The sequence below is a fragment of the Hippocampus bargibanti genome, linkage group LG15 (assembly GCF_051943395.1).
Source record: "Hippocampus bargibanti isolate YZ-2025 linkage group LG15, ASM5194339v1, whole genome shotgun sequence".
NCBI lineage: Eukaryota > Metazoa > Chordata > Actinopteri > Syngnathiformes > Syngnathidae > Hippocampus > Hippocampus bargibanti.
This window is the reverse complement of record NC_142748.1, coordinates 5,220,195-5,244,102: the sequence shown is the minus strand read 5'-3', so window position 1 is coordinate 5,244,102 and position 23,908 is coordinate 5,220,195. Positions and strand designations below refer to the sequence as shown.

The following is a 23,908-nucleotide window of genomic DNA, read 5'->3' as shown; positions in this document are numbered from 1 at the left end:
TTCAATGCAAAAAAATGGATAGTTGCTGCAAGAAGGTAGCAGAATGGAGTAAGAATATATGTATTTTAACAGCAGCACTACATGCCCAACATCAACATGATGTCTCGTCGCGCATATTCCCCGATAAAAAAAGTAGCGAGGGCGGCAACGCGTCGTGTTAAACTGTCAAAGTGCCTTTTGGGAACTGACTCTCCGGGGCTCGTCTCCGAGGGCGACGAACTGTCATCCCCCCCACCCATCCCTCAAACGCACCCCACCCTCGAGAGCCGCGAGCCTGAGGAATAGCGAAAGAATATCACAGCCAGACTCGCCGTCATTCAATTTAATCTCAGTCTGGGGTGGCTCGGGTTTGGCCCCGGGAGGCTGCGGTGCCGTCGCGACATGGAGTGGGGCCTTAAAAATAGCGCAAGAAACGTGTCCATCGGTCACTGAAGCAGGGGGAGAAAAAACACACACACACACACATTAACACACACACACACACACACACACACACACATATACAACAGGGAGTCGGTTCGTCATAGTGACATGATGCGCCACTTCAAGAAGCATCATTATCCTCCAAATAGGAAGTGACCTTGACCCGTACTCTGACCCTAACCCTTGCCTCAACCATTACCCAAACCCAATTTGTTGACATTCTATTTGAACCCCCGAAGCAATCAAAACTGAATATATTAACTAATTCACTGCCATTCACAAATTCATTTTGGAATTGTAAATAGGACGTAGAGCGCCATTCCCGAATTTGTTCTGTCTTGTTTGGGTGCCGATATAGCTCTGGCCATGGCTTCTGGCAATGTTTTTTCCGTCCTTCAAAGGGGGCAGCAGTTCCCTTTTTTCCATTTTAGCGCTTTGTTCCAACTTCAGCTGTTGTTAAAGCGCTATATACACTAATATGTATGTATTGCATTGTATTTTGTACAGCCGCCCTCATTTCAGGCTTATATAACTCCAGATCAACGTAATTTAGGAATTAACTTTTTTTTCTGATGAAAGAAAACAGTCTAAGGTTTATTACGCTGTATTGAATGTTGATGTAGTCCTAAAACTCACTATTCTATGGGTCCTGGAATTCGAGTAACAATGACAAAAACCCTGAAAGTGAATGAGGTAACAGAAAAAAAAGAGTTAATTCCCAAGTGATAAGGATCTGGAGTTATCGGAGTGTGAAATGGGGGTGGATGTACAAAATTAAATACATATTGATTTATATAGCACTTTAACAACAGCTGAAGCTGGAACAAAGCCCTAAAATGGACAAAAGGAAAATGCTTCCCCCTTGTGGGAAAAAAAACATTGCCAGAGGCCATGGCCAGCGCTTTATCGGCACCCAAGCGTGAAAAAAACAAAACCCGAACAAATTCAGGAATGAAGCTCGACGTCATATTTTCAATTCCTGAATAAAGTCGTGAATGGCAGTGAATGAGTTAACAATGTGGGGAAAAAGGGGGGGTGGGACACAGAAACACCCACCAAGAAAATCAGAGGGGCGGAAACGCCAAACAAATCAGCAGAATAAAAACATAAAACACCTTGTGCTCCACATTTTGTCGCCAACACCTTGACGTGGTCACAAAGACGTCATTAGCAGTCCCGCGGGAGCGCCGAATAAACATGACAGTGCAACCACGGCCTTGGCAACGATGCAAATATGAAGTCTAGAAAGAGTCATTCAAGCTAAATAAGCCATTTTTATTATTTCTTTCTGTATTTATTGTCGGATTTGTATACAAACATCACACTGAGTGAAGGTGGTCGTTAGCGATGATTAAATTAGGAAAACTAAAAGACTGACAGCGTACGTGCATAAAAAGTGTCTTTTTATGCATGCATGTGATTGATGTTCGAGGCCAGCAGTGCATTTGTTATAATTTGAGGACGCCAGGATGAATTTAGCAGTTCGCTGCGTTCTTGGACCAGAAGTCTCACCGGATCACACCACCGTGTCAGTTTTTAAGGATTTCTTCATGTATTTTTAGAGGTACAGTTTGACCTGGTTTCTCCGTTTGTTTTTCTGATCGTTCATTTCTGACCTCTTCCTGAAAACGAGGCCAACCCTGAAGCCCAGTGGTATTCCAGTCGTTAAAGTGTTTTATTGAAGTTTTTTTTAATCTAGGAATGAAACTTCATTAATTAATACCCCACCCGCCTCGAAGACTTTTACTCAATAATTTGACAGAAGGGGCGAGACTGAATTTAGTGTTCATAATTGGTAGAATTTCAAAGTGAGGGAAAGTCTTTGAACAACGCTGAGGAAACTCATAATATTGGCATTAAAATCGAAATTGGTAAAGCTAAAACTGGCTTGTTGAATACAGTAAAGTCTCGTTATATCGATATTCAAGGGAGTCCAAAAAAATATCGATATAACCGGGACTATCGATATATCCGACCCTGTTTGCATGTAATTTTCCCCGTGTGTGCATAGAAATAGTATCGATATAACCGGGACTATCGATATATCCGATATCGATATAACGAGACTTTACTGTATATAGTTTTGGATTGGATTGGATGAGCCTTTATTAGTGTCGCAGTTGAGAAATTTACATTTCACATCAGCAAAGTGATGAAAGTAAGAGTAAAGGAAAGGAAGAAGTAGAGAAACAAAATACAGGAGCTGCTGTAAAGGTAGCCACTCCTTCGGGGCCATCTTGAAGTCAAAACAACAACAACAAAACTAAATAATAAATAATATCACAACACAAAAACATAGACAGTCATTCAGTCTTAAGCATTTTCTGCACCCTCTTTGTTGAATGAAGCAGTTCCGGATCAGAGCGTCCTATTCACCAGTGGATCAGAGACGTTATAGTACAATGCGCACATCTGCTACAAGCTAAATGTTGAAAGCAAACACAAAGCTGTAGCATCCATTGGCGAAAAGAGATTGTCTCATCTTCTGTCCCACGTAAATCCGCTTTAATTCCAAGCCGCGGTAGCACTAGCAGAATTGTCTTATTTGCTCTATGCTGGAGACTGTCTTGTACTTACTTCAACATGAGTTAGTCTATTATTTTTGGGGGGAAATGTCAGTTTGTTGATTGTGCAAACTATTTTTGATTGTATTCAGCTTTTGATTAAATTGTTCCGGCGTACCTAATGAAGCGTCTGGTGCGGCTTGAAGCATTTGAAACAGGAATGACGCACGGCGCATCTGGATGCAGTCCATACACAGCGCGCGTGGCAGGCGCGCACAAAGGACTCATATAAGACTTCCTCCTCCACTTTCCGTCTTTGTTGTTAGGCGACCCGGTCGGGGTGGATTAGAGGGATGGGGTGAAGCTGCCGCTTCTTTTTCCGACTCCATCAAAGACCATCGTCATCGTGGGTATTGATAATCAACCGCCATTGAGGTGAAGAGAATCAGCCCTTCCACCTGCACTATTGTGTCTGACAGCTTCGATTTCTATTCATTGCTCCCCCCAAAAAAAACATTTTAATACTGAATTCACATTACAAAGTGGGTATAGTAAACGCATATAAGGCCTGGGGAGTTTTGGGGTGACGAATAAGAGCTGCGGGGGAGCCAAAGCCTCCTGAAGGGTCTAATTAAGGCTTTTAATGGGGTCTTGCGGCTCGGGGGCGAGCAGGCGCGTCCGTAATTGAATTCAACGCGAGAGGCATTTTCCATGCAGGCAAGGGAGGAATTGCATCGAGGAAGCAGGATTAAATACCATTGAAATATCTGACATTAGAGGTCATACTGTCTGAAAAAGGAAACTAAAGTTTCAAATCCTAATCGGAAACTTTGGCGCTAGTTTTAAACCCTAAAACAGTGCTGATGCGCAAGGCAACAGACTCACAACTGCTTTTCCAACTGTATGAGTGTGCGCGTCGACATGTGTGAGCGCATGCTAAAAATACAACGTGTTGATGACAGCGCTTACTCAAAACGTGTGAGGAGATGAAGACTCGCAAGAACAATAAAAGATGAACGTTATGTCAGGTCGCTTGCCTTCATCCATCCTTAAAACGATCTCCGGCTCGCAAATGACTAATCGTCGGCCCTTCATCATTGTTTTTAGCCCAACCTCGTCTTTCTCCACCACGTTCGTCTTCAAGCATAATAGATAAGAGGAGCCGAATCAGGTCAAAAGCTGTTATCAAATTGTTGGCAAGCAGGCAACTGACTGCAAAGGCTTCATCAACGCTCAAATTTCGGGGGGGGGGGGGGGGGGGGGGGGGGGGTTGGATCTTGTTAGATTGTGACACTTGGGAGACTTTTAACTCCTTAAATGACTTGGATATGAAACAATACATCATTTGGATAGAAAAAGATCAAAACGGAAAAATAAAGAAAATATTGGGTGCCATTGGTTTAAATTGATTTCAAACTTTACTTTTCTATGGTTTGCAAAGGGACATCTTGAGTTGCTGCTTCTTTTTTTGCTTTAAAATATTAGTTCAATTTAACACATTCACGACAACTGCAATTTTATTCGGAAATTGAAAATATGACAGAACGAAATTCCCAAATTTGTTTGGGTTTAGTTTTTTTCATGCATGGGTGCCGACAAAGCGTTGACGATGACCTCTGGCAATGTTTTTTTACTTTCCACAAGGGGGCATCATTTCCCCTTTTTCCACGATAACGCTTTGTTCCAGCTTCAACTGTAGTTAAAGCACTATATAAAGCAATAGGTATGTATTGCATTGTATATTGGACAACCGCCCCCATTTCAAGCTCAGATAACTCCAGACCTATATAATTTAGCAGTTAACTATTTTTTCTGATGAAAGAATATAGTATGAAGTTTGTAATGTTGGATTATATGTTTATGTAGTCCTAAAACTCCATGTTCTGTGGGTGAAATGTATTATTATAATTATTATTATAAAATCCCCAGCAGTGGAGTGGACACATTTTCGCATGTCTAGTAGTGAATGAGTTAAAAGCACATTGAAAATAGGACGTCCCCATTTCAAACTCAGATAATCCAGACTCATATAATTTAGGAATTAACTATTTTTTTCTCATGAAACAAGGTTTGTTATACTGCATTGAATGTTTATGTCGTCCTAAAACTCAAGATTCTGTGGGTCCTAGAATTCAAGGGACAATGACAAAATCCTTGGCACTGGAGTGGACACATTTTTGCACATATCTGGCAGTGAATGAGTTAAGGAGGGAAGACAATGACAAAAAAAATACAAATAAAAGCAATTCTGACCATACCGAATTAGAAAATATAAACCCCAATATCCCAAAGCTCAAGAGTTCAAGACTACCTTGTACGGGATGACCACGGCCGAGCCGCCACTGATTCCTACAATCGGCAGAGCCGTCTGCGTTGACAGGAAGTCCAGGATTTGCGCCACCTCGGTCACCTGATGACCCCCCCAACAAAAAAGTTGGTAATTGTTTCAATGAATCTCAACTGTGGATCGATTCCTCCAATGCCAGAGCGCTCTATAAAAATGGCTTTCATCAGCTGATTGATGACAAATAAGAGTTACACCGCACCAGTAAACGGTATGGAACGGGGACGGTTTCGCATTTAACAGTAAGGGGGATCTTTGAAGGTTTTATTTCACTTTAATGCGGGCTCCTTTAATTCAAGCGAGCTGTGGTGAAAATAACCTTTTTTTACGAAATTATGAGACAGCATGGTGGGCTTTTCTGCAATGAAACATTTTTGTACATTCAAGACGTCATAATGGATATATAAAATGGTAATGACTGTTTTCCGCTGAACAATACAAAAAAAAAAAGTCTCAAGGACCCATGATGTAAAAAGCCGGGGTCATCCACCATTTTAGTTACAAGCTATTGCTTCAGAGCCTTAAAAGCAAACAAAAAACACCAGTGAGGCTGAATTACTAGTCACCTGTGCGCTGGCGCCCAATCCAACATCGTCCTCAAACACAACCCCATGCAGCTTCTCCGTCGCCATGGTGTCGCAGAGGCGAGTGAGCAGGTCGCGCGGATTGGTGTCATTGACCAGCACGGTCACGGGGCTGACCACCACGGGTAGGTCCACAAAGTTTTCGCCGCTCAGCCTTCCTCTCACCTCGCTCTGATAACTGGAGCCGCTGAACACCACCGCCACGTTGATGGACGAGTGCAGAAGAAGGGGCCTGGCGTGCAGGGGTTTCGGAGATGCGATAAGGAGGATGAAGAAGAGCCAGGGCAAGGGGGAAGGTGTGGTGTTTCCTCTTAGAGAGGCCATGTTGGCACCCTACTTTCTGTGAATACAGAGAACAATAATTTCATTTCATCTTGCTTTATAACGCACTTAAACTCATTCACTGCCACACGTGTGTCCACTCCAGTGCCAGGGTTTTTGTCATTGTCACTTGAATTCCAGGACCCACAGAATATTGCGTTTTAGGACTACATAAACATTCAGTACAGCGTCAGAAACGTTAGACTCTTTTCTTTCATCAAAAAAAAAACAGTTAATTCCTAAATTATAAGGGTTTGGAGTTATGAGACCTTGAAATGAGGGCGGCAGTCCAAAATATAATAAATATATACATATTGGTTTATATAGCGCTTTAACAACAGCTGAAGCTGGAACAAAAATATGACGTGAAGCGCCATTCCAAAATTTGGATTTGGTTTTACTGCAAGGGGTGGCGATAAAGCACTGGTCAGACCTCTGGTAATGTTTTTCCCGTCTACAAGGGGGACTGTTGTACTTTCACCTCATATTACTCCAAGCCCATTTCACTTAGGAATTAACTTGATGAAATAAGAGATTCTAAGATTTTTTAAAAGGCATTGATTATGTAAACCTAAAACTCAATATTCTATGGGTCCTGGAATTTGAAGGTAATATGAAAACAGAAGGTTAAAATAGTTTCTGTGATTGATTAAGATAGAACTCAAGGGCAGCACATACTGTACAGTACAATCAAAAGAGAAGGGGACCCAGAATTGAGCCCTGTGGAACACCGTTTTAACACCTCAATGATACTATTTTCTCAAAGTAAGGGGAGGAATGTTTTAAAACGTGCAGTGTAAAAAAATATCTTGGGAAGTTCCGCTACCTGTATAAAAATCTATTTATGTGATCAAGTATTTGTTCACAGTCTACAAATGCGTGTCTGTCAATGTGTGGTGACACATGTAATCCGCCATAATCCTGCCCTCCCCAGTGCCATGATGATAATCATTGTCCCATCGCCACACATCGACACGGATGACAGACGAGTGAAGCAGCGGGCTGTCACCCTCGATCGGCGGGATTTTCTGTGGGCCGCCTGGTATGTACTAACATTTGGCACTATGATACAGTTCATCATTTTCAGACGTCCATTTTGTCAATTTGCACTATTTTTGTTTTAGGTTGTACAAGCATGTCTGAATTACATGTGTGGGGCATGGTGCTGAAATTTTAAGACCTGCTATTAAAAAAATAAATACACTTTTTTTCTTTTATTAAGGATCTACAAGGTCAGTGTGTCTTTTAGGGCTGCGTCATTAATTGAGTTTATGGATTGATTTGAGTTTATTTGCTTTCTGTAATAACTGTCCACAAAAATTGGGGTGTTCAAATGCTTCCAGCAGATTAGGATGCTCAACACACATGGAAAATCAATCCAGGTGACGCTTTAAACACACTCGAAAGCATCTGATGAATCGTCCTTTTGATGCTGAATTCAGTGCAGTAACAACAGACCAGCTGAGCCTCGAAGCCTAAAAAATGTTGCTAAATTGTTAATCTATTCAGGATCGGGCTCGTGTACACATTTTGAATCGAGGTGTTTTTTTAAAGAGTAAATACTTGCTGCCATTGTATATATACAGTTAAGACACACACACACACATATATATATATATATATATATATATATATATATATATATATATATATATATATATATATATATATATATATATATTTATTTATGTTGATGTTCATGCAACTTAATGCTTAAGGAAATTGCCTGGTGGAAAAATAATAGTAGGAGAAATAAAACAAATCCTACAGGGGAATTAATAAAGAACAAGAGGGGCTTTGAATAAGGTCATTAGATTTACCTATCAGCAGAAGGGGGCAAAAATCCATCAAAATTTTAAATTGGATTAAAAAAAGAAAAACAAGGGAGCGCCTAAAGGGTCTTATTTTAAGGCCATATTACCCTGACTATGATGAAAACGTAACATGGTTGATTACATAGCGATATGAGCGCATTTACAATCCTTCGACATTTTCTTGCAGACCTTTGATTTGACGTGCACACGACGTAAGTAAATAGGAGCTCGTTAAACATTCAAGAGGTCACCGTTGGGGCTAAATCGTCGACGGGCCAATTGAGTGATGCCTTTCTCATGAATGCTAACGATTTCGACCAAGTTAATGGGAAAGGACTCTTGGGGGGGGGGGGGGGGGAAGCATAACGAGCGGGACAAAATAACCCCAATAAACTTTAAAGGACAACCGACGTCACTTTTTTGTTTCCTAACTGACATCAGAAAAACGTTTTATAGCATCTAAAATACCCAAAACACGCAGTATGATATTTTTAGTCAAATTCAAAACACCAATAAAAATGACTTAGTGTCCAAAATCTGCAAAAAATTGAGCTGCGAATTGGGCAGTTTCAGAAAGTCCCGCCCCCAGTTCGTGACGTCACGCCAAGACGTCGTGCATTGCTGGAGAATCCAAACAATGGCTTCAGATTCGGAGAATATGCTTTCTTGTTACTCATCCAGTTATGAATATGATTCAAATAGTTCTGAAGAGGAAAGCATACATGTTTGCAATCGATTAAAGAATTTATTCCGTGTCATTTTGAGGCATCAGGGGTGGGAAATGTCGCACCCAAAAAAAAAGGCAGAAAATGGCGACAAAGCCGTGTAAGGAATTAATCAGCCCGTTTCCACAGGCTGATTAATTCCTTACATGGAGCTTTGTCGCCCTCTTCTGCCTCTTTTTGGTCCTACATGACGTTTTCAGACCAAATTACAGCAAAATGCATTGACGTGATGGAAGGACTGCTACACTGTGTCCTTTTTTTCGGTCAGGGGCGTTCCTTCAGTGACGTAGGGTGAGGACTCGTCACCAACTCAAACACAAGACTTCCTGAATATTCAGCGCAAGTCTTAAAACGTAAAATACAGCTATATGCGGTGGAATCTTTGTAAAATACGCTCAGTAGAAGTCATTTGAAGCCATTTTACAAATTATGGACACAACTTGCCCGGAACGTCGGTTGTCGGTTGTCCTTTCATGTTACTTGTTTGATAGGCGTATATTAAAGAAGATGTAATACTTTTGTATCCACCGGTGACCCAAAAGAGGGTGAGTGTATTCCAGAAAACGTAGGCCATTGGTCACATGACCCCCTCACCATTTGCATGCTGTTGAAACAAAAATCGTTTGAAGATCTTTCCTTGACAAATCAATAGCTTTGATATAGCGTGGCCCCTTTATACGGCGCAGGTGGGCCCTCTCATAACCTATAAAGATTTGCCGTCGACTACCATGATAGGGCACCGACGTGTCGGCAACGTCCGCCGCCATCAGAGACCTGTGGGATAATTAACAACACATCCAGGCTTTGATTCAAAGCAACAGCCGAGCGTGTTAAGCGTGGCCTCGCTACCGTTGGCGGGCTATCAATCATTCATCTTAATAAGGTTTTGATGCTCGCGGGCTTTGAGGTGCGCAGCGTAAAAAAAAAAAAAAAAAAACAAAGCGGCGGTTATTAGCGGCGAGATCAGCTCGGAGGGGTCACGCATGGAGAAAAGATGGAAGGAGGAAAAAGCCTGTGGTTTTGTTTTACGTACTATAGAATTTGGATTTCGCTTGATGTGATTATATCTGCTATTTGCAATCGCTGCGTCGTGGAACATCGGTGAATGAAATGACCCAATTTAATTGAACTGGCAAATAAGATATCTTTGTAGCATTTTTGGCCAAGACATTCATCAAGGAGCAGACTGTGTTAGAGCCCGCGATGAAAAGGAATTGAAGTCGCGGCTTGGAATTTGAAGCGGATTTACATGGGACAGGAGATGTGAGACAATCTCTTTTTGTCAATGTATGCTACAGCTTCGTGATTACTTTCAAAACTTAGCTTGTAGCATAAGTGCAAATTCCACCATGACGTTGCTGATCCACTGGTGAAGATTATGCTTCGATCCTCTCCTCTTTCATCTAGAACTGCTTCGTGTAACAAAAAAGGTGCAGAAAGTGCTTAAAATTGAATGACGCTCTATGTCTTTGTGTTGTGTCATTTGGCGCTCCTGTATTTTGTTTTTGCTGCTGTGAAATGTAGATTTCTCCATTGTGAGACGAATAAAGGCTCATTTAATCTAATCTAACCTAATCTAGGATTTACAATCTATGGCAGTGAAGTACAGTGATGGGCAGAATGAGTGTTTCTTTTCCGCTAGAGGCAGAAGGCACAATAATAATAATAATAATTAATAATAATAATAATAATAATAATAATAATAATAATAATAATAATAATACATTTTAAAGCTCTCAGGGACACTTTACAGTCACTTTTAACCTGTTTCCATTCATTTAGTAGTTGAAGTTACACAAGTTACACACGATTGAATTGGATTATTAGCATTTTGATTCCTTTCAATGTGGAAACATTTGAAATGTGACATTAGCCTTTTTGTGCGTATGCACATAATACCTCGTACGCTGCATCTGCCCCGTGAAATCTCTCCTCCGAATTAGAAAACAACCCTCTGTATTCGCCACGATAATAAGTAAATAAATGCTAACCGGGGGAAGGCGAGCACAAAGCCGGCAAGCCTATCGAGCGTTCCTTTAACAGTTTAATCTCTGCTAGATGATGCAGATTACTGCTGCGTGTGTGTGCGTGTTTGTGTGCTTGTCAAAGGCCCTGGATGGATAAGCGGCATTGCGACATAGAATGGGCTTTCATTGTGCGTGTTTAATCTGATGTAGACAAAGCACATTGGAAGGCCTTTTGTTGCTAAATGTCGTGATTAGACTCAAATGTAAAAATGACACGGTGGTAAGGTTTATGAGGGGAATAAAAATGGCGGACGAGTATTGTAGTGTTTTGCTCTCTGGTAGGAAGGTCAAAAGGTCATGCCAGAAAACACACAGGAACTAAAACGATGTCAGCCATATCTTCAGATTGTGATTGTGCCCATTTATAAGCTATTTTTTGGCTGCAATCTTTTAAACTCGACACGAAATATCCAGCTCCACGAGGTCTACGTGGCCTTTCCAGCCTTTGTTCTTTCCGCCGTGACAACCTGTTGGAGGGGAAATGCCAGCAGACGTGTCTGGTAAGCGCCTCGCGAGGGACGCATACACACACACACATGCTGCACGTCGGCGCACTACACAGCAGTCAAGTCGTTTACGCGCTAAGCTGCGACGTGATGGAGTCCTCATGCTGAGTCCCCGCAGGGTAGGCTGAGAAAATGAGCGGAGAGGATCTACTTGACGGGATGAGCGCCGCCACCACCATCATCACCGAAGGTTTAGCAACATGTGGCCTAAAAGCTGTACCTTTACCTAAAAAGTTGGGGATAAAATGGCCCAACTCTTGTAATGTTGCTACATATGGACAAAGTGCACTCCTATCAAACTGATACTGTTCACCAAATTTAGGAAATGAAAACACACGCAAGGAGTAGCAAGTGGTCAAAACTCGCACCCAGACGCTCACGCAAAGACAGGCCAGTTTCTGACATCACTAACTAGGCCACGGCCCTTAACTCATTCACTGCCATTTGAGAATTTATTTGCGAATTGAAAATATGACGTAGAGCGCAATTACCGAATTTGTTAGGGTTTTGTTTTCTCTTATTTTGGGGCCGATAAAGCACTGGTCAGACCTCTGGCAATATGTTTCCCTTTCACAAGGGGGAAGCATTTCCCTTTTTTTCCATGTTAGCGCTTTTTTTCCAGCTTCAGCTGTTATTAAAGCGCTATATCAACCAATATGTCTGCATTGCATTGTATTTTGGACAGCCACCCTCATTTCAAGCTCATATAACTTCAGACCCATATAATTTAAGAATTAACTCTTTTTTTCTGATGACAAATGAGAGCCTAAGGTTTCTAATATTGTATTGAATGTTTATGTAGTCCTAAAACTCAATGTTCTGTGGGTCCTAGAATTCGAGTGACAATGACAAAAACCCTGGCACTGGAGTGGACACATTTTTGCACGTCCGGTCGTGAATGAGTTAAAGGCACACATCAAATACTAATACTACAATTGGTATTGTAGCTAGTTTAATATATTTTTTTTTATTTATCTAAAAATAGGAGAAAAAAATAACACAGACAAATCACAGCGCCACACTCGTTAGCAATCAAGGCTAATAATCTCTTTTGCGTACAAAAAAAAAAAATAGTATGCGAGCACGTCACCACCAAACTCCAGACCTTATTACGGAAAGACGTCTCCCGCCACGCGCATTCATCACAATTAGCATTTAAGCCTCACCCCTATTCTGCGTGGGGGTGCCGCTCGCGAAGATTTGACAGCTTTACAGGAAATCATTGGCGAACGCGCAAGATGAGTGACTTGGAGGGGATGGGGGGGGGGGGGGCAATTGGCTTTCTGACACTTTGGCAAAAATTGACAATAAAAGTGCTGCTGTCATATGGTAGCCTATCTTTTGGATGCACCAATTTTTGCCTTAACGTGTTTATCGGTTTGAAATAAGTAGAAATTTTGTGTTGCCAAAGGACTCTGTAATTTTTCAGAAACTCCTGCAATGTAAGGTACTGCTACTCCTCTCCTTTTTGTATCTTGAGAATTTTTGGTTTCATTCCTTATTCTTTCTTTCTGACATTTGTTGAATGACCACTGAGGGTACCCCCAGTTAGTGCTCTCCTGATATGTTTTGACTGCTTTTCTCTACCTTCAATGCTAGTTGGTAGTTAGTACAGATGACGGCTGAAGAAACCTTCTCATCGATGGACCACTCCCGTACGACTGAGAGCTTACACAGACGTATTGCTGCTCTCATACATTGACGTAGAAATGTTATGGGGGTATATTAATTCCTTGCCTGTAACGAGTTGGTACTTATAAATAAAGCATGTTAAGTGTCGTACATGAGACCGTATAATAGAACTTTGATATGTAAGAAATATAGTGTATAGTGCCTCCATTTTTCTCCATTTTTTGATGATACTAGTGCAGCGTGTTCTACCGGAGACAAATTCCTTGTGTGTTCCACATACTTGGCACTAAAGATGATTCTAATTCTGATATTTTTTTTTAAGCCACCGTCGTATGCGGAGTGGATCTTTAGTCAAATGTTCTTAAACGTCTATCGTAATGGAGAAAAATGAGGGCTGTTATGGGGCAATTCAATGAGTTGAGCGGAAGTACTGATTTTTGTATAAATCTCATTAATAATCCATATTGAAAGATGATGAATTGGTTTTAAACGGATTAACTATCAATGGAAGTGAATTACAACCACTGTGCTGCTCCACATTAATTTTCACGAAAATTAGTCACAAATATTTTGATTTGTTACAAATACGGTATGGATCGATCTATAGTGACAGGAAGAGCAATGAAATGCTGCTAGATGACAGAAGGTACATCATTCATGTGTGTATCAATTTTTTTTTGTCATGGTAGTATGTCAGGAGATTAGATGAAGATGAAAATGTGTATTGGCTAAGTAAAGATTGATGTGTGTATGTGTGTGTGTAAAGCACTCACCTGGGGTTCACATGGCCATCCAGCACTAACTCCCGACACTCCATTCTCCACGTCGATCCTTCCACAGCTGATTTGGCGTTGGATGGCGGTACCTAACTTTAGCGTCCTTGTAAGTGAGCGCGGTCACTTGCTATGTGCATCTTCTTCTGCGTGCATACAGGTCGAGGATGATATCCCAGGATGTGGAAATGTACGGCGTGATATAGATGAGGAGCTAAAGTGGTAGATAGGTTACTTGGTTGTTTTCCCATCTCGGCTCTCCTGTAGCGTATCCCCCTTTTCCGACTCGGACTGAACTCCGTGGGGTTTGGGTCTAGAAAAAAGTTCTCCATCTTGTATTCCATAGGGATGATGAGCAACCTGAAGACCACATCAAAAAAGGAGAATTGCAAAGCTGGTCCTGATGTCATAAGGGGGCAAGTACAAAGCACTTGCAGGTCCTCACCCTGTTGATTTCTTCTTTTTTTCCCCTTCTGTTATTTTTGGGGAGGATTGAAGAGTTGGGTGGCGTCGTAATCCCGCTCGTTTCACCTTTTCATCTCGACTCCGTGCGCTCCATCACAGGAAGGGGCTGTATGTGAGTCGGGATAATAATAGTGTGAGGATTTAGCCCGCTCACTCGCTCCTCCTCCTCCCCCTAGCCACTAGACTCACTCCGCTCAGCATTTCCTCGTCATTTTTCACTTTTTCTCATCATGGCCACCTGTCCCATGTTGCAAACCCAACCTCACCCCGACATTGCTCAGTTACCTTCGTTTCCTGCACCATCAACAGGTCTGAAATGAATGCCATGAATGGGAATGTGGCCGCTGCCCCCGTTGAACACCCCTAGATCCCTCAATCTGCTCTTCTGATGGGAGGAGGGGAGAAAAAAAAAACGTGAAATATATTACAGTATTTTATTTGACACACATGTAAAAATATATTGATGGATACATTTGTGTAACTGTTATACAAGTTTGTTTTTTGTTGAAGGGCGGTTTAAGCCAGTTTTTATTGAGTCTTATAAATTCTGCCAAGCATATTGTAGCCAACCAGAAAATCAATTGATTCAAGCAGGAATAGTTTGAAGCCTACTTAAATAATATGCCAGCTTCATCAATAATGCATTCCCTTTTGCATCCAGGCATTTAAAAACACAATACTACTGAGCTTCAATCCCAATATGTGAAGTCATCCATTCTGGAATCCATTGTTTGAATCCAATAATATTGTTTTTTTATGACAAGTGGAGACATGTACTTTGTGTTTGTAATGCACAAACATCTCAGTTTGGAGATAAAAAGCAATCACTTGAGATCGAAAAGCATTTCACAACAGCAAAGACTGGAGAGAAAGAAACTCTGTGCATCTTCACTTTTTATTTTTTTACATTAGTCACGCCTGTCACGCTCAAACCGTCCGACGGGCGTTTTTGATGGTTTTTAAAGAGTCGCTTCTAGTGATGAAAGCCTCACGGCGTGGTCAGGTGACGGGCCTTTTTAGCTATAAATACGCACATGCCAGTTAAAATAGAACATTTGTGATCAGGTGACTCAGGCGTGCTGAATACAGACAGGTGAGGGTGTGGGGGGTCTACTTTCACAGACGTGCTCATTTAAGTGATTAGGAGACATTAAATCAACACTATTTATGATTTTGGTTTTCAGTGGCGGCGTGATGCCTCACAACAGATTTTTGACTAATATTTCCGTTCTAATGTATTCATTTAGAAAGGGTGGGAAAGGAGGAGTTGATGTCAGCACTATCATCAGCAACTTTACAAATGCTCCAAGCTAAAAACAACTACTCTGCCTTCCCAAATGGCATCCATACCTGTCTAGGCAAAGAGTTAGCCACTAATTTAAAAAAAAAAAAACGTCCAGCTAATTTTAAAAGTCATTAAAGTCATGCATAGACACATTTTTCACTTTATAACTTTAAGGGAGGGTCATTAAAAGTGTCACTGTGTGTGTATGTGTAAATGTGAACCCTAGCGTGACCAAACTAATGCGAACATATAATTTTGCAATGCAAAAATTATGTATTGAATTCACACACATAAGCACAGACAGTTATTCCATCTGAAGTATTTTCTGTACCCTCTTTGTCGCATTAAGCAGTTCTAGACGAAAGAGGAAAGGATCAAAGCATCCTTTTCACCAGTGGATCAGGGACGTCATGGTGGAATGTGCACGTCTACTACAAGCTAAATGTTGAACACGGAGCTGTAGCATCCATTGACGAAAGAGATTGTCTTACATCCCACATATCCTGTCCCGCGTAAATCCGCTTCAATTCCAAGCTGCGACAGTTCCACATAAGCCAACGGCGCTCTGAGATGACGTTCTTTTCCAAGGTTATCTGTGTCAAAGTTGCTATGTATTATAGTCAAAGGTTCACATTTCCCCCCTCCCTGCACCTCGACGTTAGTGTAAACGTAATTGTTTGGTATCCATTGGAAACATTTCAGCTGTTGTTGTGAATGCACGGATATACTTGTAGCTACATGTAGTGTTCAGTATATATAAATACAAACTCAAAAGAAGTGAAGATACATTTTTGTTGTACAATTGTCCTTCACTTGTCAGCAACAATATTGGAAAGGAGATATGATGAACTCCATCTACTAAATTTGACCTTGCTCGGAAGGCATTGACTTATCTTTCCCTGTTGGTTTTCCTAAGATTTTTAAAAAACAATAATTATGTAACCTGAGCTTATCGGTTGTTACTAGACAGAGAATGATTTGTATTTTCAGGGCTACATCATTACCACGGTCAAAAGTGGCCAATCATGCTGGAAAAAAAGAAACAATTAGGCCATCTGCTGGATCTTTGCCTAAACGGATTCTACTTTTGCTGTTTGTAGGAAAATAAAACACACAAGGACAGATTGGACCATGAAAATAAGAATCATAATAAAAATGTATGTGCAATGCTAGGTTGAAAGGCAATAAACTAATTTCTTTTTAATGAGTTTCACAAATAATCATTAATTTTAACTCATTCACTAATTTAATCAGGAATTGAAAAATGACAGAGCGCCATTCTCTAATTAGTTCGGGCTTTGTTTTTTCTTGCTTGGGTGCCGATATAGCGCTGGCCAGACATCTGGCAATGTTTTTCCCTTCCACAAGGGGCAGTATTTCTCTTTTCTTCCATGTTAGCGCCTTGTTCCAGCTTCAATTGTTGTTAAAGCGCGATATAAACCAATATGTATAGCATTGTATTTTGGACAGCCACCCTCATTTCAAGCTCATATAACTCCAGACCCATATCATTTGGGAATTAACTCTTTTTTTATGATGAAAGAAGAAAATCGAAGGTATCTTACGCTGCTTTGAATGTTTATATAGTCCTAAAACTCAATATTCTGTGGGTCCTGCAGTTTGAGTGACAATGACAAAAACCCTGGCACTGGAGTGGACACATTTTTGCACATCGTCTTGCAGTGAATGAATTCAGGATCTATCTGATGCATAGCGGAAATTCAAACGACAGGTTTGAAACGGCAATTGAGAAGGCGCGACAACCTCTGAGCTCCTGGCGAGCCTTCGGGACAACTAAAAGCATTTGGTCTGTTGACAGGGGAAAACTAGAATGAAGCATGTCTATAATGGAGGGAGGTGCAAGGCCATGTCAAGATTCAAAAAGCAATTTTGAAAATGGAAACAGAAATAAACAGACAGCCAGAACTGGAGTCACTGGCTCTCATTTATCTCATTAACAACACAGTTGGTGATTCACACCGACACTAATTTGCTGGTTTAGTTTAAAATCTGTGTCTATGTTCAACCCTGAGTTCGTTGACCATGCTCTTAAATTCGCATGGGGCATTGCAAAATCCTCTAGGACACAGGTGTCAAAGTCAAGGCCCGGGGGCCAAATCCGGCCCGCCACATAATTTTTTTTCGGCCCGCGAAAGCAAATCAAACTTGTGAAATTCCATGATACTTGCTAAGATCCTGACCAAAATGTCATATTTTTGGATGTAAACCACAATAACAGTCATTATTCTTGACTTCAGATTTGAAAACCAATTATTCATTAATTGGTTGTGCGCTCTATATGTAATATGTGGAGGGGCTTAAACATTCTAATGGCCTCCCCAAATTCATAACGGCCCTCAAGAAGAAACCTTAACTATAAAATGGCACGCGGCAAAAAATGACTTTGACACCTCTGCTCTTGGACAAAATGAAATCACCTTTGCCTTTGTTCATATTTTAAAAATTACAAAACAAATTAACTAAGCATGGTGCATGAATTAATAATCTTTTTTTAAAACATTACTGCAGCGATGGACTCAGTAGGACACATCTTTTTGAGTCACACTCCCAAAAGAGGAGTGTGTAAAAGTGATTGACAACTTTGTTAGACGAGTACAGGTTTGCTTGCAACGAAATGGTGGACATTTGGAACACATCTTGGGAAAGCCATAAATGGACTAAAAATTGACAGAAATAGCTGAAACTTTGGTGAATGGTCTTCCATAAACTGAATAATGTGTGCTTGTAATTTGAAATCAATAGCTTTTTAATCAAAGCCATAATTGAAATTTTCATGGGTACGCATCTTTTTGGGTCACCTCACTGTTGACCAGCAGGAATACTGAATACACGTCCAATGAGGCCATCTTTTGGAATCCAAGTAGTACTGCATTTCCTTCCTCCTAATGTCTCCACTGATCCCCCTTTTCCTACTGGTTTTCATTTATTTTGTCTTCTTTGAGCTCATAGTTTTAAATAAATCAACAGAACAACCCATTTGTCACATATTAGGATAGAAAATGTGCTTTAAAGGGCGAAAAACCCCTGCTTGTTACCCAGCGTTAGTGCTCAGTCACCTGAACAGGTTCACATTGTTTCATGGCCCGGTGCATGCGCTCGTCCTTCTACATCCTTTACGTCACAACTACTGTGAGTCAGCTCCCCCTCTTGCCTTTCCTGAGTCACTCATCCAGCGGTTGCCAGGCTACCTGTGAGTGGGGGAGAAAGTTTCCGATTGCGTATTTGTTTCCGTAGATAGATGGGGCCCTGATATTTATTCAGGAACAAGTGTAACCCCATAATGCATGTGTTTGTGTATCATCTAATGGAGAAAAGCTGCCAAATCAGTAGAAGAGCATCCTGTTGTGAAGCAGGAAGTGTAGGTGTGTGTAGATGGGTGTGTGTATTCGTAAGTAAATAAGTAAATAAGCTTGAGGTTGCTGCATTTCTGTGAGAGTTGCTTTCATAAATGTATAAAGGTCGCAGGGGTTCAACTGGTGCTTCACATAACATATTTTCTAACATAAATTTGAAAGCATTGGAACTGTCCAGCACCTCCCGACACCCTCCAAAAATATGACTTTGCAAATTTAAAGATGTGCCTCTGGTCCCAACGACCTGAGAAGGAAGGCTGGAGGTAATGTCAACACTTTGTCGGGCTTATTTGAACTGCATTTGGAAACTCTGACAAAATTGTGACTTGTTAAATATGGAAATACTTTAACGGAAAGGAACGTTACTTTAAGGGGAAATTTTAATATCTTTTTGCCCACGTCCCAAATGAATGTGACCATTTGGTAAAGTGAGGATGTAAAGAGTTGAGGGCGGTACATTCCAAATGTTAGCATGAGATCAACTGAGCCTGAACGCTGCAGGCTATTGACACATTTTTGTCACCACACTGCATATGCATGCCAGTTCACAGTCCAAGAAAAAACTTCTGATCTTTGCAACCTTTTTCTTCACACAAATACTCCAGTTAGTTGGTGTTCATATTTACAAGAACACATTGGGGGTGTGAAATGCAGCTTTTCTATCAACCTGGCTAAAAAGCCACCTCCATTTTCTGTCACCATGGCCCCGTCATGACATCGATACTTGTTTTCCTCTCAGACCCGTGGCCTTGGCCTGATGGAAAAAGTGACAAGCGGTCCAGATCTTCGTCCCCCCCGACTCCACCCCCTCCTCTTTGCTCTTTCACGATGAGTCAGGGAGCTTCTCTTTTTTGCTTTCTGCACTATAATGGATTCAAGGCACCTGCTGTCCGTGACATCACGGTGCGTTCAGAATTCTCAGTAGTGGGAATGACACGATCGCCCACCGCGCGGTGATTACACAGTTGCTTGCGTAAGACCTGCTGGTACCTTTCCAGTCGGACACAACATCCAAAGCGGCTGTTTAAAGCCAACTTCTACCGCACAGAGTGACCGAAATGTTGCTTTGCTGAAAAGTAGTCCAGTTGCTACTTTTTGGAGTGGCGGACGTTCTTTTTTTATGCAGAGGCCAATGTTTGCTTGCCTACTTACTTAAGTGTATTCAGCTCTGAATTTATCAAGGCGGTGGTGACTAAATAAACACCGCAAAGCCTTCGGGCTAACCAAGTTTGAAACTGAACAAACTCAAACTAGAAGATAATGTTTCCACAGAGCCAGCATCAACGAGTTTGGGTTGATTAGATACAGTGTACCTGGGAAGGAGGGGAAACCTGGCAGGACCAGTATGACACACACACACACACACACACTCGCAAACAAGTTACTCAAGGACAGGGCAGCTGCGCTCTTTAAAGAGTTGGGAGCGTCACACCTGTACACAAAGCCCCCCCGTCAAGCACAAAAACTGCAAAGGCAAGAGGTAATGTGGTTGCCATTTGTACTCTGCTTTGTATGTATAATATATATTGATTTATATAGCGCTTTAACAATAGCTGAAGCTGTAACAAAGCGCTTAACATGGACAGCTATCATATACAGGAAATAAATCAGTGACAAAGTTAGTAGAAACACCAGGGAGTAAAACCCCTGCTAGATAGATAGCTAGGAAGAACGTTAAAATGTATCGGGAGCCAGTGAAAGGATTTCAGAGTAGGAGATATATGCTCCCTCTTACGAGCACCAGTCAAGAGGCAAGCAGCAGCATTCTGGACCAGCTGGAGACGCTTCATGGAGGATTGGCCGACTCCAGGAAGGTAGACTCAGGGTAGAGGAAATATTTTCTTTTGTGATTTAAGTCCCAGAGTCTTGTCACATATACTCCACCAAGCATAAAATATCATTCAATGCTCATTATGAGTAAATATTTCCCTACAAGGAATTGATTGATTACGAGAGTACTTCAATCTTTCTGTTTATTGTTCCGAATCAGGATGCAAGTGGCCTTTTGTGCAACGCCTGACCTCGAGACCAACCGGTCTGTTTGATGACATGGATTGTACAGTAAAGTCTCGTTATATCGATATTCAAGGGAGTCCGAAAAAATATCGATATAACCGGGACTATCGATATATCCGACCCTGTTTGCATGTAATTTTCTCCATGCCTGCATAGAAATAGTATCGATATAACCGGGACTATCGATATATCCGATATCGATATAACGAGACTTTACTGTATTTAAAGATGGGGTGTGGCTCGAATTATGTTGCCGTTTAGTGATGTACCTCATCCCACGCACTACCTCATCCCTTCACACTCATGCTGATGGCAAGAAAAATAGAGTTTTAAAATCACGATTGAAAGGAATTAGGAAGTGGAGATTGCAAAAGATACTTCACGACTCATTGATCACCTCAAGCTTGGATAGGTATGCTTGGTTATGCCCATTAAATAGGTTGCATAATTATGCTGGTTTTGTGCACACATGTAATTCTCTATTTTTAATGAACTGAAATATTGTGTAAGGGGGAGTTGCAGGCCGAAAAAAACAGCTTTCTTTTCCTATAAAGTGACTGCAGGAGTTTGTAGGGCCCATCATAGTGCGTATGTGGAGGAGGGAGTGATGGTTTGTGGGTGGAGCTTTTGTCTGTGAGCTGCACACTGATAGGCCGAAGTGGAGCGCTACGTGTACCTCATTCTGCACCGGGTCCCTCACATGTGGCACTGACATCTGCAGGGGGTTGCGTCCGCTGCATGGCACCGCAACTTTCTCCCCGATCTGCTCATCCACTTGAGATGGTGCGTGCAATAGCTGACTGCAAAGCCCAGTTTTTTCTGTAGGCAAGCATCGGGAAAAGGAAGCATTCAATTCAAGGTAAGGAACTAAGTTGGACTATTTTGATTAGAGGTGTCTATTAAATGCACTTAAAAAAAAAAAGAGGTCAAGCTTAAAAGTTGACTAATGATATTCTGAAAGATATTTTTGGTACATTTAAGGATTGAAATCCATTTCCCTTGACGGAGCTATTCCATTGCAACATTGAACAGCCGGATCAATAAAGGAGTGGGTGAATTGGTCATCTGTTTGAGTTGCTGTTTGTGCAGTCTAACCTTGAAATTGACATTATCTCGGGAGCAAAGGAAGGGGTGGGAGGGTGGGGGGTCAGGCAGCCAGGCGGGCGCACGCTCACCGGGCAGCATGGTGGAGTTTTCACACTGCAAGAGACTGATTAGATACAGCAGGATGTGTGTTTCATTTGGAGACTGACTCAAAAAGCAAACTGGTAGATACATTTATAGGAGACCGTACTTGCACCTTATTGGTCTTGAAAAAGTGTATTATTCAATAATTAGCTCCACTGTCAAGCTTTACCATTGGAAGAATGTATAAACCGAGCAACTCCCTATTTGGATTAAGTCAATATTTTTTCAGCGGGGAGAAAAAAAAAGTACTTTCACCTTTCGGGATACACAAAATCGACTAATGTTTTTGTCGAACCCTTGATAGAGTTTGGGATTATTCCTGGACTCTTTGTTTTATGAGAAGGGACCTAAAGACATTGGAGTGGAATAATCTTCCTTGCAGGTGCATCTGGGTATATTTGAAAGGGTGTGGTTGATTGGGATCTGTTTTTTTAGGCATACCTTGAGATTTCTTTATGATGAAAAGTGACTTCATCTTGTCTGCTTCGATTGCGTCTCATCCATCACTTTATCTTCATCGACTCACAGACACTGTGACCTATTTGGAGAATCTGATAAAGCGGCAGGATGAAGTCCAAAGGGAAAGCTGCGAAGCAATCCAGTCGAACCTGGTCTGATCCGGAGCCAGATCTCGAACCAGACACAGAAGCGGAACCGGGTTCCAGTGAGCAAGAAGACTCCGAGGCCTCTGTGAGAATCGGCTGCTCCTGGAGAGGTTCCTTGAGGAGCAGGGAGGGAAAACGACAAGGAGGGGGCGGAAGTCGTCGTCGGCGTCACCGCAGTTCCACCACGAAGGAGCGCAGCATCCGGCGCCTGGAGAGCAACGAGCGGGAACGCCAGCGCATGCACAAACTCAACAATGCCTTCCAAGCGTTACGCGAGGCCATCCCGCATGTGAAGACGGACAAAAAGCTCTCTAAGATTGAGACGCTGACGCTGGCAAAGAACTACATCAAGGCCTTGACTTCCATCATCCTGGACATGTCAGGGGCCTGCCTCCCCGCTGGAGAGGTCCCGTCCGAAACCAGCGCTGCCAAGCTGCTCCAGTGCTACCAGAAACATCTGGAGGAGGAAGGCGAGGAGGGTCTTACCCAGTACCTCACCCACATGCACGCTTTAAGACAAACCAGCTAGCATAGCAAAAGGCTGGAGGACTTTTTATCAGCATGGACTGTGTTAAAAGTGGGGGTTGGGGGGGGGTCAAATGAAGTTCCTGCAGGTGCACTGCTGAGGGGTCCAATCAGGAAGGATACGTCCCGGAGGAGCCCAGTTGACTTGATAATACTGCAGCGCGCAAACACCCGAGTGAGGTGCTCTCGACTTGGCGAGATCTTTGGACTGTCTTGTTTCTTTTTAACTTCTTAGTTCTGGAAATTCTTTGTAATTGAGCGATCTTCCTGCTTTTTTTGTTTGTTAGTTGGAGAAGAAAAAAATGCAGAGCATCGCCTTCAGTCAGAACTTAAGTAAGGAAGGGAACACATGCATTTAAATGAAGTGTGTTTGCTCATTTGCTTGTGGTGGTGATGAGTTCCAATCCTTCCACCGCCCAACTGACTGGTCTGACTTGTCTGCAGAAATGTTTTAAGAGTTAGGTTATTTTTAATATCAATAAACACTTGTATATATTGACTGGTATTTAATCATCAATCAACCCGGAAGTAACTCAAATAGATAGAAAGAAAGCTTGCTGACAGGTCTGTGTAAGCTCTGTCGTACAGGAGCGGTCCATCGATGAAAAGGTTTCTTCAGCAGTCATCTGTACTTGTGTGAGGTTTAATTTGGATCGTGCTTACAACGGAGTTCTTAAATCGTTACCACATAGGCTTAGTCATGCTGATGAGGTGATACCAGAGCGAATGGGGCAATCAGGGCCTGTGATAGACCATAATCAGTCAGGACAAAAGAAGTATTCAGTGTAGCCTCAAGG

General features: G+C 41.9%; 2 protein-coding genes and 1 long non-coding RNA gene across 3 annotated transcripts in view; 1 reads left to right on the top strand and 2 right to left on the bottom strand.

The window, feature by feature from the left end:
• LOC148887208 (glutamate receptor ionotropic, NMDA 2C-like) overlaps nt 1-13,862 on the bottom strand; it is a 32,919-nt gene extending 19,057 nt beyond the window's left edge. The window contains exons 1-3 of the mRNA XM_089015190.1: nt 13,654-13,862; nt 5,838-6,195; nt 5,239-5,337 (exon numbers count right to left, since the gene is read on the bottom strand). Coding sequence (XP_088871316.1) covers nt 5,239-5,337; nt 5,838-6,179 — 441 coding nt within the window. The 5' untranslated portion in view covers nt 6,180-6,195; nt 13,654-13,862. The remainder of the gene's footprint in view (nt 1-5,238; nt 5,338-5,837; nt 6,196-13,653) is intronic.
• A 30-nt stretch (nt 13,863-13,892) lies between these two features.
• LOC148887207 (uncharacterized) lies at nt 13,893-21,603 on the bottom strand. The gene is made up of 3 exons (XR_016117463.1): nt 21,470-21,603; nt 18,481-18,612; nt 13,893-14,224 (listed from the first exon to the last, which is right to left on the bottom strand). It is a non-coding gene; the product is annotated as an uncharacterized LOC148887207 (long non-coding RNA).
• On the top strand, nt 21,497-23,589 carry bhlha15 (basic helix-loop-helix family, member a15). The gene is made up of 2 exons (XM_089015189.1): nt 21,497-21,652; nt 22,510-23,589. Exon 2 carries the CDS (start codon nt 22,549-22,551, stop codon nt 23,113-23,115), a length of 567 nt encoding a protein of 188 aa, XP_088871315.1. The 5' UTR covers nt 21,497-21,652; nt 22,510-22,548; the 3' UTR covers nt 23,116-23,589.
• The last annotated feature ends 319 nt before the right edge of the window (nt 23,590-23,908 follow it).

What these genes read in the sequence shown, in the direction of transcription:
- bhlha15 (XM_089015189.1), top strand. Translation starts at nt 22,549, where the DNA reads ATGAAGTCCAAAGGGAAAGCTGCGAAGCAATCCAGTCGAACCTGGTCT.